The sequence below is a fragment of the Cantharellus anzutake genome (assembly GCF_015039405.1).
Source record: "Cantharellus anzutake strain C23 chromosome Unknown EI90scaffold_127, whole genome shotgun sequence".
Classification (NCBI taxonomy): Eukaryota; Fungi; Basidiomycota; class Agaricomycetes; order Cantharellales; family Hydnaceae; genus Cantharellus; species Cantharellus anzutake.
The window spans coordinates 210,255-226,964 of record NW_024067077.1 but is presented as its reverse complement, the minus strand read 5'-3'; the positions used below and the strand labels follow the sequence as shown (position 1 = coordinate 226,964).

At 50.1% G+C, this 16,710-nt stretch overlaps 5 protein-coding genes across 5 annotated transcripts; 3 read left to right on the top strand and 2 right to left on the bottom strand.

The window, feature by feature from the left end:
* Positions 1-59: 59 nt before the first annotated feature.
* EI90DRAFT_3159037 (uncharacterized protein) lies at positions 60-3,834 on the top strand (the record flags this gene model as incomplete). Its single annotated transcript, XM_039066215.1, has 5 exons — positions 60-851; positions 904-2,811; positions 2,862-3,264; positions 3,321-3,391; positions 3,438-3,834. 5 exons carry the CDS (start codon positions 60-62, stop codon positions 3,471-3,473), a joined length of 3,210 nt encoding a protein of 1,069 aa, XP_038908992.1. The 3' UTR covers positions 3,474-3,834.
* On the bottom strand, positions 3,499-5,197 carry EI90DRAFT_3003095 (ras-domain-containing protein). The gene is made up of 9 exons (XM_039056355.1): positions 5,016-5,197; positions 4,644-4,963; positions 4,535-4,586; positions 4,456-4,475; positions 4,353-4,405; positions 4,198-4,296; positions 4,126-4,142; positions 3,946-4,074; positions 3,499-3,887 (listed from the first exon to the last, which is right to left on the bottom strand). The coding sequence occupies exons 2-9, from the start codon at positions 4,832-4,834 to the stop codon at positions 3,753-3,755; spliced, it is 696 nt and encodes a 231-aa protein (XP_038908991.1). The 5' UTR covers positions 4,835-4,963; positions 5,016-5,197; the 3' UTR covers positions 3,499-3,752.
* On the top strand, positions 4,997-7,129 carry EI90DRAFT_2979526 (X-domain of DnaJ-containing-domain-containing protein). Its single transcript, XM_039055975.1, has 7 exons — positions 4,997-5,462; positions 5,539-5,658; positions 5,723-6,034; positions 6,094-6,308; positions 6,363-6,449; positions 6,513-6,532; positions 6,580-7,129. Exons 1-7 carry the CDS (start codon positions 5,163-5,165, stop codon positions 6,954-6,956), a joined length of 1,431 nt encoding a protein of 476 aa, XP_038908990.1. The 5' UTR covers positions 4,997-5,162; the 3' UTR covers positions 6,957-7,129.
* Positions 7,070-10,993, bottom strand: EI90DRAFT_3087497 (uncharacterized protein). The gene is made up of 7 exons (XM_039062237.1): positions 10,913-10,993; positions 10,668-10,823; positions 10,443-10,589; positions 10,148-10,376; positions 9,463-10,089; positions 8,640-9,396; positions 7,070-8,582 (listed from the first exon to the last, which is right to left on the bottom strand). The coding sequence occupies exons 2-7, from the start codon at positions 10,763-10,765 to the stop codon at positions 7,276-7,278; spliced, it is 3,165 nt and encodes a 1,054-aa protein (XP_038908989.1). The 5' UTR covers positions 10,766-10,823; positions 10,913-10,993; the 3' UTR covers positions 7,070-7,275.
* Positions 10,994-11,748: 755 nt separating this feature from the next.
* Positions 11,749-15,978, top strand: EI90DRAFT_300196 (uncharacterized protein). The gene is made up of 10 exons (XM_039056340.1): positions 11,749-11,984; positions 12,068-12,520; positions 12,579-12,857; positions 12,921-13,007; positions 13,074-13,538; positions 13,601-13,788; positions 13,871-13,967; positions 14,025-15,389; positions 15,475-15,654; positions 15,718-15,978. The coding sequence occupies exons 1-10, from the start codon at positions 11,900-11,902 to the stop codon at positions 15,924-15,926; spliced, it is 3,408 nt and encodes a 1,135-aa protein (XP_038908988.1). The 5' UTR covers positions 11,749-11,899; the 3' UTR covers positions 15,927-15,978.
* The last annotated feature ends 732 nt before the right edge of the window (positions 15,979-16,710 follow it).

Genomic DNA, 16,710 nt, shown 5'->3' with positions numbered 1-16,710 from the left:
GCACTGAAGTTGGATATCCCGTCTTGGTCAGGCCATCCTATGTGTTGTCGGGAGCGGCCATGAATGTTGTTTCCACCGAGGATGATTTGTCAAATTATCTTCATCAAGCAACTGCCGTCTCACGCGAACATCCTGTTGTCATCTCGAAGTATATCGAAGAGGCAAAGGAGATTGAGATGGATGCCATCGCCAAAAACGGGAAGCTGGTAATGCATTATATCTCGGAGCATATCGAGAATGCTGGCGTCCACTCTGGAGATGCTACCTTGGTGCTGCCACCTCAAGACCTGGATCCGGAGACTGTTCGACGTATTGAAGACGCGACACGCAAGATTGGTAATGCACTCAACGTTACTGGCCCATTCAACATCCAGTTTATCGCGAAGAATAACGACATTAAGGTCATCGAATGTAATCTCCGTGCTGCACGTTCCTTCCCCTTTGTGTCCAAGGTTACTGGTGTTGATGCAATCGAGATGGCCACCAAAGTCATGCTGGATCTTCCCGTCGTTCCGTACCCTGACTTGAATCTTCCTCCTGACTACGTTGGGGTTAAAGTCCCACAGTTCAGCTTCAATCGGCTCTCCGGAGCTGACCCTGTTCTGGGTGTCGAGATGGCCTCCACAGGCGAAGTAGCCTGCTTTGGAAAGAACAAGTACGAGGCATACCTCAAAGCACTCATTTCCACCGGCATCGTTTTGCCCGAGAAGAACATCCTCCTATCTATCGGAAGTTTTAAGGAGAAGCTAGAAATGCTGCCATCCGTCCAGAAGCTTCACCAAGCAGGATACAACCTACTCGGAACGGCGGGAACAGCGGATTTCTTCACCGAACATAACATTCCTTGCAAGGTGCATTGCATACCTTGCTATGGACGTGTCATATATTGACACCTTCCCATAGTACCTTGAAGCTCTGCCAGACAGTGGTAGTCATACCCAGAAGTCCGAGTACTCATTGACTCAGCATCTCGCTAACAACATGATCGACCTTTACATCAATTTGCCCTCAAAGAACAACTATCGTCGCCCCGCCACCTATACGAGTAAGGGATATCGCACTCGGCGCATGGCAGTGGACTTCGCCGTCCCACTGATAACGAATGTCAAGATAGCGAAGCTTTTAGCTGAGGCTTTGGTTAGAAAGATGCCGCTGGAGGTATCGCCAATTGACTTCAAGACCTCTCACACGACATTCAGTCTCCCCGGCCTCATCAATGTTCAGGCTTTCGTACCGAGGATGAAGCAAGGGTCCAGAGACTTCGAGCTCATGACAAAAGCATCAGTTAGTGCTGGATTTACAACCGTTCAGATCATGCCCTTCGACGTCGAAGCCAGTGTCACGAGTGGCGAAAGTCTGGATGTGACACGAAGCAACCTCAAAGGAGCGGCTTATAGCAACTACGCACTGTCGATCGCTGCCTCGGCAACTAATGCCTCAACGCTGGACGAAGAGCTTCAGGAGGAAGCGAAAGCTTTGTTTATTCCGTTCAATGGCTTGTCAGACCAAAATATCAGCAAAGTAGCTGCAGTAGCTGCACATTTTGCTGCCTGGCCCAAGGAGAAACCTATCATTACCGATGCACGTGCTACCGACTTGGCGACAATTCTTCTCCTTGCGAGCCTCCATAACCGAAGCGTTCACGTTGCCGATGTTGGCAGCAAAGAGGACATTCAACTCATTGCACTCAGCAAAGAAAGGGGACTGAAAGTGACATGTGATGTGTCTGTGTACTCTTTATTCTTCACTCGAGAACAGTATCCTGCGTCTACCCACTTGCCTACTTTCGCTGATCAGCAGGCGTTGTGGAGTCATTTATCCTCCATTGATGTCTTTGCCGTGGGGACAGCACCCTACCGCTTAGCCCTCGATCTCGGGGAATCTTCCAGTGCCCGGAGTGGTATCGAAGAAACCTTACCATTGTTATTGACTGCACAGTCTGAAGGCCAACTGACGCTGGACGATATTCGCGCTAAACTTCACGACAATCCTCTGAAGATCTTCGAGCTACCAGAGCAGCCGAATTCTCAGGTCGAAGTCGAAATAAATAGAAGGACTACTTATCTTGCTCAAGGTCCACATTGGTCACCACTTCAGGGAGTAATGGTGAAGGGTTGCGTTCATAGGGTTGTCTTGCAAGGTCAAACCGTCTATCTTGATGGTGTGAACTTTGCAAATCCTTTGGGTCGCGACGTTTCCGGTCTGCAAGTCATGCCAATCCAGCGCGCTGCTGGCAGGGCTAGTTCCTTTATCGCAACTAATCGGCCTTCAATCCAAGTTGACCAGCTTGTATCTCCTACTCTTGCTTCTGCGAGTCGTGTCACTGACGTCCCGCAAGCATTCCATCTCTCAACGCGGGATATCTCGCCGAACCGACTCGTGACTTTGCCCCCACCTCATCCAGCGTTCCACCGACGTAGTATCCTCAGTGTGAAACAATTTTCGCACCTTGATATACACCAATTGTTTGACCTTGCTCATGAAATGCGTCTGCAAGTCGAACGAAATGGTGTTATTGACGTGTTGCGCGGTCGGATATTGTGTAATGTTTTCTACGAACCTTCCACTCGCACCAGTTCTTCGTTCGAGTCTGCGATGAAGCGTCTTGGAGGCGAGGTCGTTACTGTCTCGGCAGACAGGTCTTCCGTCGCCAAGGGAGAAAGCCTCGCAGACACCATTCGCACTCTTGCTTGTTATGGAGATGCGATTGTCTTGCGACATCCAACTTTGGGGGCTGTCTCCAGCGCCGCAAAATTCTCGCCGGTACCGATTATCAATGCCGGAGATGGTGTAGGAGAGCACCCTACTCAGGTACTGCACATACCCAGCGCCGTCACGAATAGAACTGATCAATGCCTTAGGCTTTGCTCGATATCTTCACTATTCGATCTGAGCTTGGTACTGTCAATGGAAAGACTATCACTCTCCTCGGCGATCTTAAGAACGGTCGGACGGTCCATAGTCTCGTCACCCTTCTCTGTTTCTACTCAGTTCGGCTAAATTTTGTCTCGCCGCCTGAACTCACCATGCCCGACAGTGTCACCTCTGCAGCGAGAAGAGCGAGTGTGAGCATCACAGAGACCAACTCGCTCAACGATGTTTTATCTGGGACAGATGTGCTTTATGTCACTCGCGTTCAACAGGAACGTTTCACCGATCTCCTCGAATGGGAGCGGGTCCACAAGTCGTACGTCGTTGATCACTCTGTACTTGCGAGAGCGAAGGCAGATATGATCGTCATGCATCCATTGCCTCGGCTAACTGGTAGGTAGCCCTCGTTTCACAGGTTTGGATCGAAATTGATTGGTCCTGTTGTTCAGAAATTGACCCTGAGGTTGACTTTGATTCTCGGCGCGCAGTGTACTTCCGACAGATGCGATACGGGCTCTTTGTAAGTCGTCAAGATTTCTAGCTGTTGCTTATCTCACCCTCTTCAGGTCCGTATGGCTCTGCTTGCTATGGTGATGGGCTAGCTGCCACCAGGTGCTTGGTCTGTATAAAAACCCTTCGGAGATCACCAAAATTGGGCATTCAGAATTGAAATGGACAAGGTATTCTGCGTAGAAACGACTAGTACATGCATGCGATTTATGTATGATAACCAAAAACCAACATGCACACAGGATGCAGATAGCCTTGTAGGTCGGTCACTGAAGTTCGTTAATTGCAGTAATTATGGTAATGAAACGCTGGTCCATGTATGGGTATAAACATTTACGCCAAAGAAACGTAGTTTGCACACAGTCAGGTTTCTAACAGGAGCAAGCCCAAGGTTCCGAGGTGTCAGATACTTGAGTGAGGGAGATATTCCCAGGCATAGCAACACCAGGCTGATTGGGTATACCACGGGGAGCCGAAGCTGACCACAGCTCAGGGGTATCAATAATCTAGGAACACAGATGATTTCCGGGATGCATGCGATCATTGAGGGAATGGTGTACTAACCCTTTCGACAAGGTCAATGAATACTTGACGAACTCCAACTGCTGTCTTAGCAGAGGCCTCTATGAAAAGGGAGTTCATCCTTTCAGCAAATCTCCGACCTTCTCCTGGGGAGACAGCTCGTGAATATTCCTACAAAATGGAGTTCTCAAAGATATCGGTTATTCCTCTGAGGCACGATACCTTATCAACCTTATTCCCTGTTAGATGTAGCAAGTCAACGTCACCAGGGATCGAACATGAGGTCATCCTTACCAACTATGATCTTAACAACAGAAGGAGAGACGTAGGACTCCATTTCCGAGAACCATCGTGGCAGGGCATCAAATGACTCCCTGTTAGAAACATCGTAGACTGCAAACGAAATCGTGTCTGACATCACGAATGGGATATGATGCATGTCGGCATACCCAAAATAATCCCTTGGGCCCCACGGTAGTAAGAAGACGTTATAGTTCGGAACCTGGCCACTGTTCAGACAGGTGACTTGGCAGTCTAATGTGAGCGACCTGCCTCTCCTGCCCTGCTGTGTCCTGGCCCCTCGAATGAATACCATAATGTCCACACGCACGCAGCAGCCGAGTAAACTCACCCAGATGCTGAGTTTCGCCTTCTTTCCATCCTTGACTTGCACTCGATGTACCCTACACAAGGGCAGACCGAATGGTCAGATTGAATCGCAAAGCTGCAACAACACTAACCGAAAGTCGACCCCAATTGTCGCATGGCTCTCATCCTCGTCGAGCCAAGTCTCGTCCGCAAACCTCAAGAGAAGACTGGATTTCCCCACAGAAGAATTGCCTGGATAAAGACACAACAAGGCCTGCGGACTCACAGTGGAAACTCGTGAGATCACATACCTATCACCCGGTCGGCGAAATAGTGAAAACATAAAAGCACTATTAGTTAATAAAGTGGAATGCAAATATGATCACAAACCTATCAGTAAGAGTTTGAGATTATACACGTCCGACATGTTGGGGCCGCTCCTGAAGTGACACGGTTCGATAATCACGTGACTCTGGAATGTCTGTTCGGTACACATGCATATATAGTATGCTACATGCACGAACCGTCGTCGAAATAAACGACTGAAAGCAGGAGAGCTGGGCTTGGCTGGGCCGTGTTAGTTCTCAAGTCCGATAAATTGAATACCATTGCAAATTCAATAGCCTCTGAAGGATCTGAATCATCAGCTTTCTGCACGTGAAGTCAAATCGATGTCATCCACAGAAGTTCTACCTTCACGTCTAGCCGTACCCCATGTCCAGATAGGGCCTTGCTCCGAATGCTCAAAGCCCTTGGAGTTCCTTCCGCCTACACAGCCCACTAGCTCTACCTCTTCTTCCATATCGTACCAAGTACAATGCTTTCAATGCGGAAACATCCAATCGCACTCCATTAATTTCCATTCGCATGGGGGCCTAACGAGTTTGAACGGCGCTCAGGGTAATGGTGACTCATCTTCATCATCTGGTGCTCGGAAAGGCCGAAAAATTGGGACAAACGAGAGACCATTGGTAGGCACACTTTCCGTGGCTCATCGCCCCTAAGTGTTATTAGCTGGTACTCCCTCATCAATCTTAACATCAACAGGAAACTAGGTATTACGATCTTCTTGGGGTTCCCATTAACGCGACGGACGAAGAAATAAAGAAAGCCTACCGGCGCCAGGCGATCAAGAATCATCCCGACAAGGGAGGCTCCGAGGAAGTAGTGAGCTTTCCTCAATACATTAGCCTCGCTGGGAAAATTTGGCATCTAAGAACATATGATGTAGTTTAAAGAGATAGCGATGGCCTACCAGGTCCTCTCGGACCCTGTCCTACGCAAGAAGTACAATGAATTCGGTCCTAAAGAAGGGTCTCCTGAAGGAGGTTTCGTCGACCCCGAAGAAATTTTCAGTGCGATCTTCGGTGGTGAGAGATTTGTGCCAATTATTGGCGACATCTCTCTTGGGAGGGATATGAAGGCTGCTTTGCAGGAAGCAGATGAGGCCGAAGCTTCGGGTCAAGGGAAAAAGGGCAAGGAGGCTCTAACGCCTGAAGAGAAGGCCAAGAAAGAGGAGAAGGACAAAAGGATTGCTGCTGAAGTGCGTACTCCCTGAAACCCTAAATCTCTACTAGGCTCATGGACGGATCCTCAACGCAGAGAACGAAAGTTCGGGAAGAAAGGGTTCGGAAGCTTGTCGCCGAGCTAGAACGCAAGCTTTCCATCTTCAGCGAGTCGGCCGTTGGGCCTGACGACCGGGATGTATTAAGCAGTTGGAAACAGATATGCCAAATTGAAGCAGAAGAGCTCAAGCAAGAGTCGTACGGAGTGGAACTCTTGCATGCCGTGGGTCACGCCTACGTTGCGAAAGCTAGGTAGGTGTAGTAATCTCCACCCATTCGACGGCTCACCTCTATGGGTTGATTTAGACACTACGCAGCAACGAATTCGACTTTTTTAGGCGTTGGCGGGTGGATGCACGGGATCAAGGGAACATATCATACTTTCACTGAAACGTGAGTGGAGCCTCATGATTATTCGTACTGTTCTGAACGAACAAATCCTGCGTGGCATGGTAGTGTCTCGACGGTGCGCTCAGGTTAGTATATATCTCGTCCCTCGTTTCTCACTAACGTATCTTGATAGCACTCGAATTGAAGCAAGTCTTCGAACAGCTTGCAGAAGCAGAGAAATCAGGGGCGTCCGAAGCGGAGAAGAAAAATCTGGAAGAGCAGGCAGCCGAGAAGGGACTTCAAGCGCTCTTCAAAGGGACGAAGCTCGAAATAGATTCTGTCTTGAGGGAGACGTGCGATCGTGTACTAAATCCGCCCCCCAACGGGCCTAATGCTCCATCCAGGGAGAAACTAGCTTTACGTACTAGAGCTCTGCTTGTGCTTGGAGAAGCATATTTGAACGTGAAGAAAGAAGGGAGTGCCCTGGATGAGGCTGAGTATGTCAGGATTGACACCAAAGCTAGTAAAGCAAGAGACAGTTGGCAGGGCAGGCAGGGACCACCCAGATAGGATCTTTGTAGTTTCCCTACTTGTCTCTTGCCGTCGCAATCCACAATCTGGATCCGGATGGACTATACATACATTTGTGCTTTCTTCAGCTGCCACCTGCTCCATGACTGTAGTGTCGTGTCTCCGACGATTATAATAGATTGTGAACATGACAAACACGATCACTCGAGTACTGGGCACGATATAGTGATAAAGTATGTACAAGGAATATCATACACAAGCAAAATCTCAGAGCCCCCAAAGCAAGCATATAGATGAGGAAAGCTCTCCAGTCGGGATAAGAAAGTCACAATGTCGCGTCTGCATCACAGAGAAAACCTTACCATTGCTGCCTTTGGGAAGAGCCGCTATCGGCCCAGTCCACCCCATCGGAACTGCCGTGAGGATTGGGCTCCCAAACCTCATCTCCTACAGTCCGCTGGATATAACCCACATAAACATCCATTGCGCTAGGAGGGCCCATCGCAACTCCAGCTATTCCAGGAGGGGTGATGTGTCCCATATATGTTCCAGGTCCAGAGAGAGGCGCAGCGTTAGGCTGCAAGAAGTACTGGGGAGGCTGATTCACTTTGGGCTGAGGTGAGATCACCATCCCCATTCCAGGACCAACTGCCATCCCCAACCCCATCCCACTGCCACTTTGTTTTTGAGAACTCCCGACGAGGCGATTCTGGGGATACCACATGGCCTCTGTCGATGACTGGGAGGGGTGAAGAGCAGGTGGAGCTGACATTGCCGAATGACTGCCCGCACTTGGTTGAGATGTAGGAACCGCAAGATTGCGGGCAGTGTGACCACCAGTTGAGGGAGGTGGCATCGCCCTCATCTCCGCGGACAAATTGTCGGCTATCTGGAATGGCTCGTTCAAAGGAACATTATACGGGGGTTCGACTCCACTAATCGGACTCGAGACACCATCGGTTGGACCCATCACTATGGGATTAAGAAAGGAATTGGGCTGCTGTTGTAGATGATAGGGTACCATCGACACCTCAGAGGGGCTTCGCATTGATGACGGAGGACGCGTCGATCTATCAGGTGTACCATAAATGCTCGCAGGCTCCGCGGACGTGAAAGCCTGTGAAGTCGCTCGACCTGCCATCGAGGATCCAGGCATAGATGGTAACTCGTCCGCTTCCACGGGTGCCCTCACCACCGGCGAAATCACGTTCTGCTGAGGGGGAGGAACGTTCGGAGCTGCGATTGCGCGATGGTGCCCGTCATATTTGGATGGCACATGAGTTTCAAGCCGCGAGTCCAAATCCCTTTCGAGTTCGGCTTCCAATGACTCGTGAGCGCTCAAGTCCCCCAAAGCACCGTTGTCTGGTTTATGCAAGGGCAAAGGAGGGTCTTTGTGGCCCGGAAACGCTAAGGTTCGGATGGCGTCGATTTGAGCTTTCTTCCCTGCGTCGTCAAGATCGTCTTCGAAAAACGGAGCCATGGCATATAGTACAAGAAGCGCCTTTTCTGCGAAAGGGACCGCAGCTTTGACATATTTAAGTGTTTCGGATGCGGCTAAGATCCGACGGTAGTGGACCGAAGTGTTCGACCAGGAAGGCGCATTGGAACGCCCTGTGAGCATGAGCGTTACGAAGAAGACGGAAGCCGAGAAAAGGGAATATCCAACTGTTCAGAGGGGGGCAGGGTTAGATTAACAAGATGGAACAAGAGAACATGACCCACTCCAAGCGATGTGCCCAGGAACACCAAGAAAGCCCATTCCGCCAGACGGGCTTGAACCTTCACCCAGGAGCTGAATGCTCGCATCGGAAACAAGCTGAATAACCATTTCTGCCGAGTGTAAAGCAGCTTCATAACTTGGCGTGGTTGAGGGTGCAACTACACTCGAGGTGCTCCCCTCAGTGCTCCCGTCGGTGTATGGCGGAACGCTGCCAGAGTGAGGTGGGGGGCAGGCTTGAGCTCCAGGACCTTGTATCGCCGTGGCACGGCCATTTACTGACCATGCTCCAGCTCCATCCGACCCATTTAGGGAAGCGCTGTTCATGTAAGGTCGATGCATAATGAAACGAACATGAAACATCTGCACCCTGAGATGTACTTTCCATAGTGTCAAAGTCCTCAATTCGAACGGGTCAAGGTTGCCCCTGTTCATGGTCCCATTGATTCCAATACCGTATCTGTCCATGTTTGAGTTATACGGAATTTCGGGCAACATGCTCTCCCAATCTTCAAGAGACTTGTCCAGTTCCTTGACGCGGTCGTATGGGACAGGTTTAACAGATGTCGCATCCGAGACTACCTCACCGATGATGGCGGCAAGGCGGAATTGCGCGAGTGCGAAAAGATGGGAGAGCGGAGCAGAAGGGTGATTCACAACCAACTTTTGAGATGAGCCAGTGGCCGTTCGGGAAGGCGTTGCATCAGAAACAGGATACTTAGTATCGAAATGGTCTGACCGAACGGCGAGCGGGCGACCGAACTGAAGAAAAACGATTCCCCGATGAGAAACCAAAGTCGACCGATAGTACTGCAGACACAAACCCACCAGAAAAGACAACCACCTCTCGAGAACGACGTAGTTCCACCATACCCACCTGCGCCTCTGAATTTCCTCCAAATCCATCTTCCACGCCCCAGGGTCTCGGTGAAGAGCCATCGCCAACGCAGCCGAGCCAATTTCGCACTTAACTCCCCATATCTCTTCATGATCTGCGCCACTTATGCTCAAAAATTGCGCTTTGAGAAGAAGCATCTCAATCCAATCCAAATCAGGGGGATTTTTAAACTTCTTGTAGCGATTTGCTGCTATCAACGAGGCGTTGTACCACCTGTTCGCCACGACGTTGGGCGGTGCAGGCAGACGAGCCAATAGAGGATCGCGAGGGGGAAGATAGTAAACAGCGACGGCCAGCATAAGGAACAGAGTCGCCATGACAAGATGGTCCGTATAATCCGAGCCTCGTGCGCGTGCCCATGCCTCACTGAAAGCATTATGGTCAATAGGGGGACAGGGGGAGGTACGAGTAAAAAAGAAAGTGATAAGAGAAGTCGTATACACGAAGTCAGTAGGTATCTCTGAGCGAATATCAGCGTTGGCGTGGGGGGAGCGCAGAGCTCTGATTGCGGAAGCGGCCAGTGTTTCAGACTGGACCGGAGAACCGGTTTCGTCGCTCTAATTGGCAATTAGAGTGAGCAATATCCAATTTCGGCGTGGCATAGACTTAACACACTCTCAGAGTCAAGACGGCTGAACAAGGGGCCGTTGGACCAAGGTACAAACCTCCTTCTTTCGGCCTAGTGGGTGTCAGATCGTACTGCTTCATCAACGACAAGAGTATTCCCTGGAAAGATGAAGAAGACAAGAAAGCTGAAAAACTACCCTCTCGTGGAACCAACGACTCGAGGATGGCAAGCGATTTGCGAATACGGCCGACCTCCGTCCGTACATCCACTAACGACCTGTATTGAGAATGGTTTGCAAGTGAATGGATAGTCCACAGAATCTAAACATCCCAGGGTATTCACAGTGTCGCTTCTTCTTTCTTATGGTCCTGAAGCGGGGGCGGTCCCCTTTCCTCATCAGGATAGCATTGTGCCGTCGTCCCACGCAGAACACAGCCGGAACAAGGACGGCCTCGGTCGCATTTTAACTTGGAAGCTCGGCAAGGCTCACTGGTGAATATATAGGGGGGATCAATAATAAATGCCATCGCATATAGGCAAGAAAATGCAATTTTAAAGAACACACACCAGTTTATGGCCTTTCTAACCCTCTTGCTGGGTTTCTGTAACGCGGAATCCGAGGCTGCAGGTGTAGCAGCCTCACCTTCTCGCTTGCGAGAGGTCATTCGAGATCGATTCCCCGGTGATAGGGCGGTCCGTGAAAATGGAGGGGTCGTTTAGACGCTGCATAATCATGTTTCGTTGCCAAAGCGAGTGCAAGAGGGAGTAGATAAGCGCCAACAAGTGAATATCCTTAATTCAAGCTCACTTACTTAAAGTTAGTGGCCTCTCGGGGTGTGCCTGAGGTTGGAGGATCGTTGAATATGGTCTAACACCGCGGAGTTAGTTTGGCACCTCGGCAACTCCCACGAAGCGGTCACAGCCTCCCATCGTCTCATCAAACTTCTCATGATTGAGAGAAACGTCTGAGTAAGTACTATGAATACATTGCATCTACTCAGAATATTCGAGATTGGGGAAAACGTGTCACATGTAAGCTGGAGGGATTAGTCGTATATGAAATGAGTGAGGTTAAACAATCGAGGCCACACCAGTCATCATTTCCATCTACGCGCTCACAAGCCCCGTTAATGAAAATTTAGGGTCTGGGTAGACCGGGAACGGTCAGCCCGGAGAGATGCTGATTGATTTTTGACACAGATTCCCTTGACCAAGATTGAGAAGCTCGAAGGCCCGGTGCAAACCGGCTCATTGATATATACGCCTTGCTAGCTCAAAGAGATATATTTCCTAATGTCATGCTTAGATCTATCGCTTGTGCTACCTTCACCCAGCTTCGCACAAGAAACCACGCTGGATTCATAAATGCCCGTTACCGACAACTGAGAACAGTCTACGTTTCTACAAGACGCTGCACATCGCACGTCGCACGTATTGAGGATGTTCAGGGGGCGGAAGCTTGTTAGAGTTGCGTGTGCTGCAGTAAACTGCGGCATTTCTGGTCACTGCTCCGTCCGCGTCTGAGTGGCCACAGTTTCCATCGTGACAGCCATTGCACGTGTAAGTGCAAGAAGCTTTTTGTAGCAGAGGATTGCAGGACTGTCTACCAAAATGCTGGTATCATCCCTGGAAGAACCTGAACCTGAGTCTTGCAAACTATATCGGGAGTGGTAAATCTCCGGGAGGTACCAAATGTGAAGTTGTTTTGGACGCGGTATCTTACCGTGGAGGCAAATCAGCAACATACACACATCAAGTAAGCGCGCGTGCTACCTAGGTGCCGGAATCAGATCCAATAGATGAAGTACCAAAGCCTGCGTTGCTGCAAGTCTGCAATCAGGCAGTGCCGATCCTGGAACTGGGAATTGCCGAACACCCCAGAAGGTGGGCGCTTTTCTGATCTCAGCATTTACACTCCGGACCCTCCGATATTCCTCTGAGTTGCGAACGAATGATGCTGAAAATAGTGACCGCTGAGATGGGCTTTCCCTCCAAGACAAAGCCGGGCTCATTCGTTGGCTCCTCTGCAGAGCTATCTCGGGATCAGGATCGCGACGGTTCCATGTCGATCTCAACTCAACTCAACTCAACACCAGCAGACCTCCTCTCAAATCCATCCAACTCAGACCGAGCAGAGATTTCAAAGAAACTCCTTGCTCTTGGGAGCGCATCTCTATCTACTTTTTCGAATCCTGCCACCGACTACGACGCCTTTCAACCCCCAACCTTACCATCTACTCATGTCGAGGAAGATGTTGAATTACAGGAAGACGAAGAAATCATACAGGGCTTGAACTCTACCTCTGCCCACCAACTACAGTATGCCAGCGTGGCGAAACTCAACCGAGCTGCCCAGCGGGCCTTTGGGTCGTCCGTTCATCATCTGAATTATGATTTCCTGGAAGATCAGGGTCCCCGACGTAACGTTTTCTTTACATTTCATGGAATCCTCGATGTTCACTCAAGGGTGCTTCTCAGGCAAGAAATGCATATTGACAATAACCAAGCCTGACGGTCAGAAGAGGATATACACTACTGAACCCGTGTTCGCCCGTAAAGGAGAGGCGAAAGCGAAAGTAGCGACCATCGCTATTCAACATGATGCTTTGCTCTTTATTGCGGGCGGGGATCCCGGTACCAACTCACTGCACAATCTCCGCCTAGTCAACGCCCCGGACAAAGAACGAGGGAAGAAACACACTGATCCCGCAGCCGCCGCCGCAGTGGATGGCAGTAGTGGATTAGTGGTTCCTGCTGGTGAGACGAAGGGCCAATCGGAACAACTTCTTGTCGTTGACCGATCTGAGAAACTCAAAGAAGTCGACGAAATAGACAAATGCTGTAAGGAGTGGCGTGCCGACCACGTTCGACCTGACTTCGTTAGAACTACAGATCCAAAGACGGGACGTCAGTTGAAATGCACTCTATTACGCATCCGCTTGTCGTTCTAACGCACATATGGGACTTCTGCAGTTCATGGTTGCGCACTTCGCATCGCTCTTACCCCACATCTGAAGAAAGTGTTTTCTGTCCGGACGGCGCATCAGGACGATGAAGATGCGAAAGCTGCGGTTGCAAAAGAAGCCGTTGCCCAAGGCATCCTCGAATTCATCAAACACGGGGATGGGCAACAAGAACCTATGCCATCAGCGGCAGAATATGCTCCTCCCGAATACCTTATGGAGGGACCGGATGATCCATCCTTTCCGGCAACTCGCCAAGCCTCCGACAGGGTCGCAAAGGAAAACGAAATGACCAAGATCCAAACGATCAACACATTTTGGGACGCCCTTCCCAAACCGCTCCCGGCCCCTGGTGTGGGTGTCGGCTCTGGGGATTTGGTGGACCCGAAGTCATGGGTCAATCAGATGCTGCAACAGAACAAAGGCTGCCAGCTGACATTGACTTTCTCATGGTCAATGCATCCACGATCTGGTTGTATGTGGCTTTCGTTTATCATTCCTAAGTATGCACGTTGATGGAGATCCATTTGGTACCAGTGCATGGCTGCGTTTTGCGTCTAGATCACCCTTCTTTGCCTTCTAGGTCCTACATGGTCGATGCAGTGTTTTCCAAAAGACAAGAAGCGAAGACTGCTGTTTGCCTCCAGGCTATATCCGAAGATGTCGGGGAATATATTCGCTCGACAGGGATCAAGTACAATGAGAGTTTGACGAAAGATATGAAAGTTCGTATCGTTCTACTAAATGTTCTGCACTATCTTCCAAAGGGAGTGCATCAGTTGAAGCTTGGCATTGATCATTTCCTAGGAACAAGCAACAAAGCTATATACTGTCATTACACAGGATTTATCTCGTACAAAACCAAGTCAGAGAGCAGAATGGGAGTTCATCTGCGAGAATCAAGGTGCCTCATATTGTTTGTTAGCGGTGCCCGTAATAATGGGTTTGACCACTATGGCAGTCTTCGGTTGCAACCTCACGGTACCAATACCAATGGAGAATGGCGTCTCCAAACGAACTTATAGGACAAAAATGGAATACCGAAGTCGCGGAGACGCGAAGGCAGCCGTCGCCCTCATGGCCGTCAATCAAGGTGTGCTAGAGTTGATCCGTTTTCGCGGCAAGTCGCCGCCGGCGGACTACAATAGAGACACGTTTGATTGGAGGGTCCATATGACGAAGAAGGCTGCCGAGGCTGTGGAGGCCAAGAGAGCGGCTGATGCTGCTGCAAGGGTAATCGCCGAAGAAAAGAAGCGACAAGCTATTGCAGAACGACAAGCGGCTTTGGAGGAACTCAGAAGGCAAAATCTTGAACTTGAGGCGAAGCAGAAGATGCTGCAGAAGCGAAAGCGTGAACTTGAGGACGTGGCTCTTGAGTCCTTGGAGCATCAAAAACCACCTTTGTCTGATGCTGGGGTTGTTGATGGTCACGGCGGTGAGAACCCGTTCAAACGACCGAGGCAGAACTTTGATTCAAGCCGTATGAGCGTGGACCCCGAGTTTCGGGGGCGTATTCCCCCTCAATATCCTGCTTCCTGGAAGGGAAAGTTTGCTCAAGCGCAGTCTTCGCAACCTGTGCTTGGTCGGCATCAGCGCCTTGGATTTGACCCTCAAGCAATGCGTCGTGGTCTAGACGATCCATATGGGCCCACGCCGTATAGTCGTCCTTCAGATCGCGACGTATCGCAGGAAGGTTATGCATGGACACCTGACCAGCACATTCCCAGAGGACCTAGTAGCCAACGTCTGGCTCGTCCTCAGTTTCCCTACCGCGGCGGTGGAAGGTTTCAAAACTGGGGTGTAAAGGGTAGGGATGAATTGGGTCGTGATTTTAATCGGTCTGCTGTGCATCCCATGATTGCAGAGTCGCGTTCGAACCCGGCCACGGTGTCTCTTATGAAGAACCATCATACCTTTGTTAACCCTGGCCTGGAGAGACGGCAGCCCAATCACCCTCCGTATCAAAACCACTTCGCCCCTATGTCCGGCTTCGCGAAGCATCCGTATCATTCTCAACCAAAACTCCAGCGCACACTTCAGCCTTCTGGTGCCGAGCGTCCCCTTTCAGAGCAGGAGATTCTCGATGAACTCTATGCTGCATATCCTCCTCCCCCACATGAGCCTTCTCAGCATTCCAACGTCCCAGATCAGGGTCCCAGGACATACCTCGATCTCGACGCAGCACCCAGTGGCGATTCTTATCATGATGATTCTTTGTATGGAAGTCCGGGCTCTACTTCCAACCATAATAACAGATTCAAAAGCGGTGTCGTATCTGCCGCTGGGTCTTCGAGCTTAGATGCAAACCCTACAGCCTACGCGAGCGGTGGGTAGAATGTGACCTAACCCCTTGTCCTCCTCTGATACGACTTTCTCAGGGGCCGACCCGGACAAACAACTTGATTCTTCAGATCGCACTCGTGCACATCTGGGAGCATTTGAGTTTGATGATGACTCTATTCCGTTCTCCTCCTCTGCAGGGCCCCCTATGGAGGCGGTGCAGGAACCTAGTGTAACTTCTGTTACTGTCCAAGTAGATGTTTCTGAGTCCACCCAGCCCAGTGACAAATCTTATCTGAAGCAGCTCTTCGGTAGGCCATCACGCTGCTGCATTCATCTTCATTGACCATAATCTCTCAAATCTCGCGATTCAGAATTGTGTAAGGAAGCTGGTAAACCTCGACCCGTGTTCCACTCTAATGCGGTGAACACCGGAAGAAGTGTTGAGTACAGTATCTGGATCGTGATGGGGAAAGAGAGGCTCGAGTTACCCGTAACGTTCCCTGACCTCAAAACTGGCCAGGAAAAACTCAGCAAGCAGGTCGTAGCGCATCTTCACAGGACTCTGAAGAAAGATGTATGATTCGGTCGCATTTAATTTTTTTTTCCATCTTTGAGGCTCATCCCACTTCAATTTAATATTGACCGCTGACATCCTTCGTTTCACACCCATGTGGCACCATTGGGTTACCCTGCCCCTAGACACCACTCCAATACTCTCAGTATTTCACCATGCGTGTATTCACACCTTGATACCATCTTGCAATTACCAGAATGGGTTTGCTTCTCTTTGGTGAAATAATCTTCTGGATTTGGTCAGCCATGCCAAAGCGATGGGCAATTTCAAAATCCGGGCCAAACGATCGCACCCTATTCCAAGACTTCGGGAACAAGGCGTAGTTCCTCTAGACTAATTCAGATAGGTTCTCTGGATTTAACAATGACAGGTGAAGGGCGACAGCGAGGTGGGCTAAGACCGACCTTTCCAGTTAGTTTATTGGCTGTCATCCACGCTAAAGCACGAACGATGAGCATTGCGCGAGGTCGCACTCCAACTGACCTGCGCCTAGGCACCCATGTGATGCCAATTTGCCCAACGTCGTGTCATCAAATACTGATATTTACGGTGACTTTTTGGTCCGATCTGTCGCTTCAAATGCGGTCAGGACAATCAATCGGGGTCCATCATGTCAAACTCCATAGCGTTCCGGCTTCCCAAAGCCCCCTGCGTAAAAACAAGGGAACCAAGCCTTTGAGGACAAGGCCCCCTAAAGAGCGCATCGTTCGGCGAGCTCAAGGAACTGATGGGAAACGTTTCCTTGGAGAGTATGTAGGCGACGGCATGACCCGCCACACTAAGGCGAGTA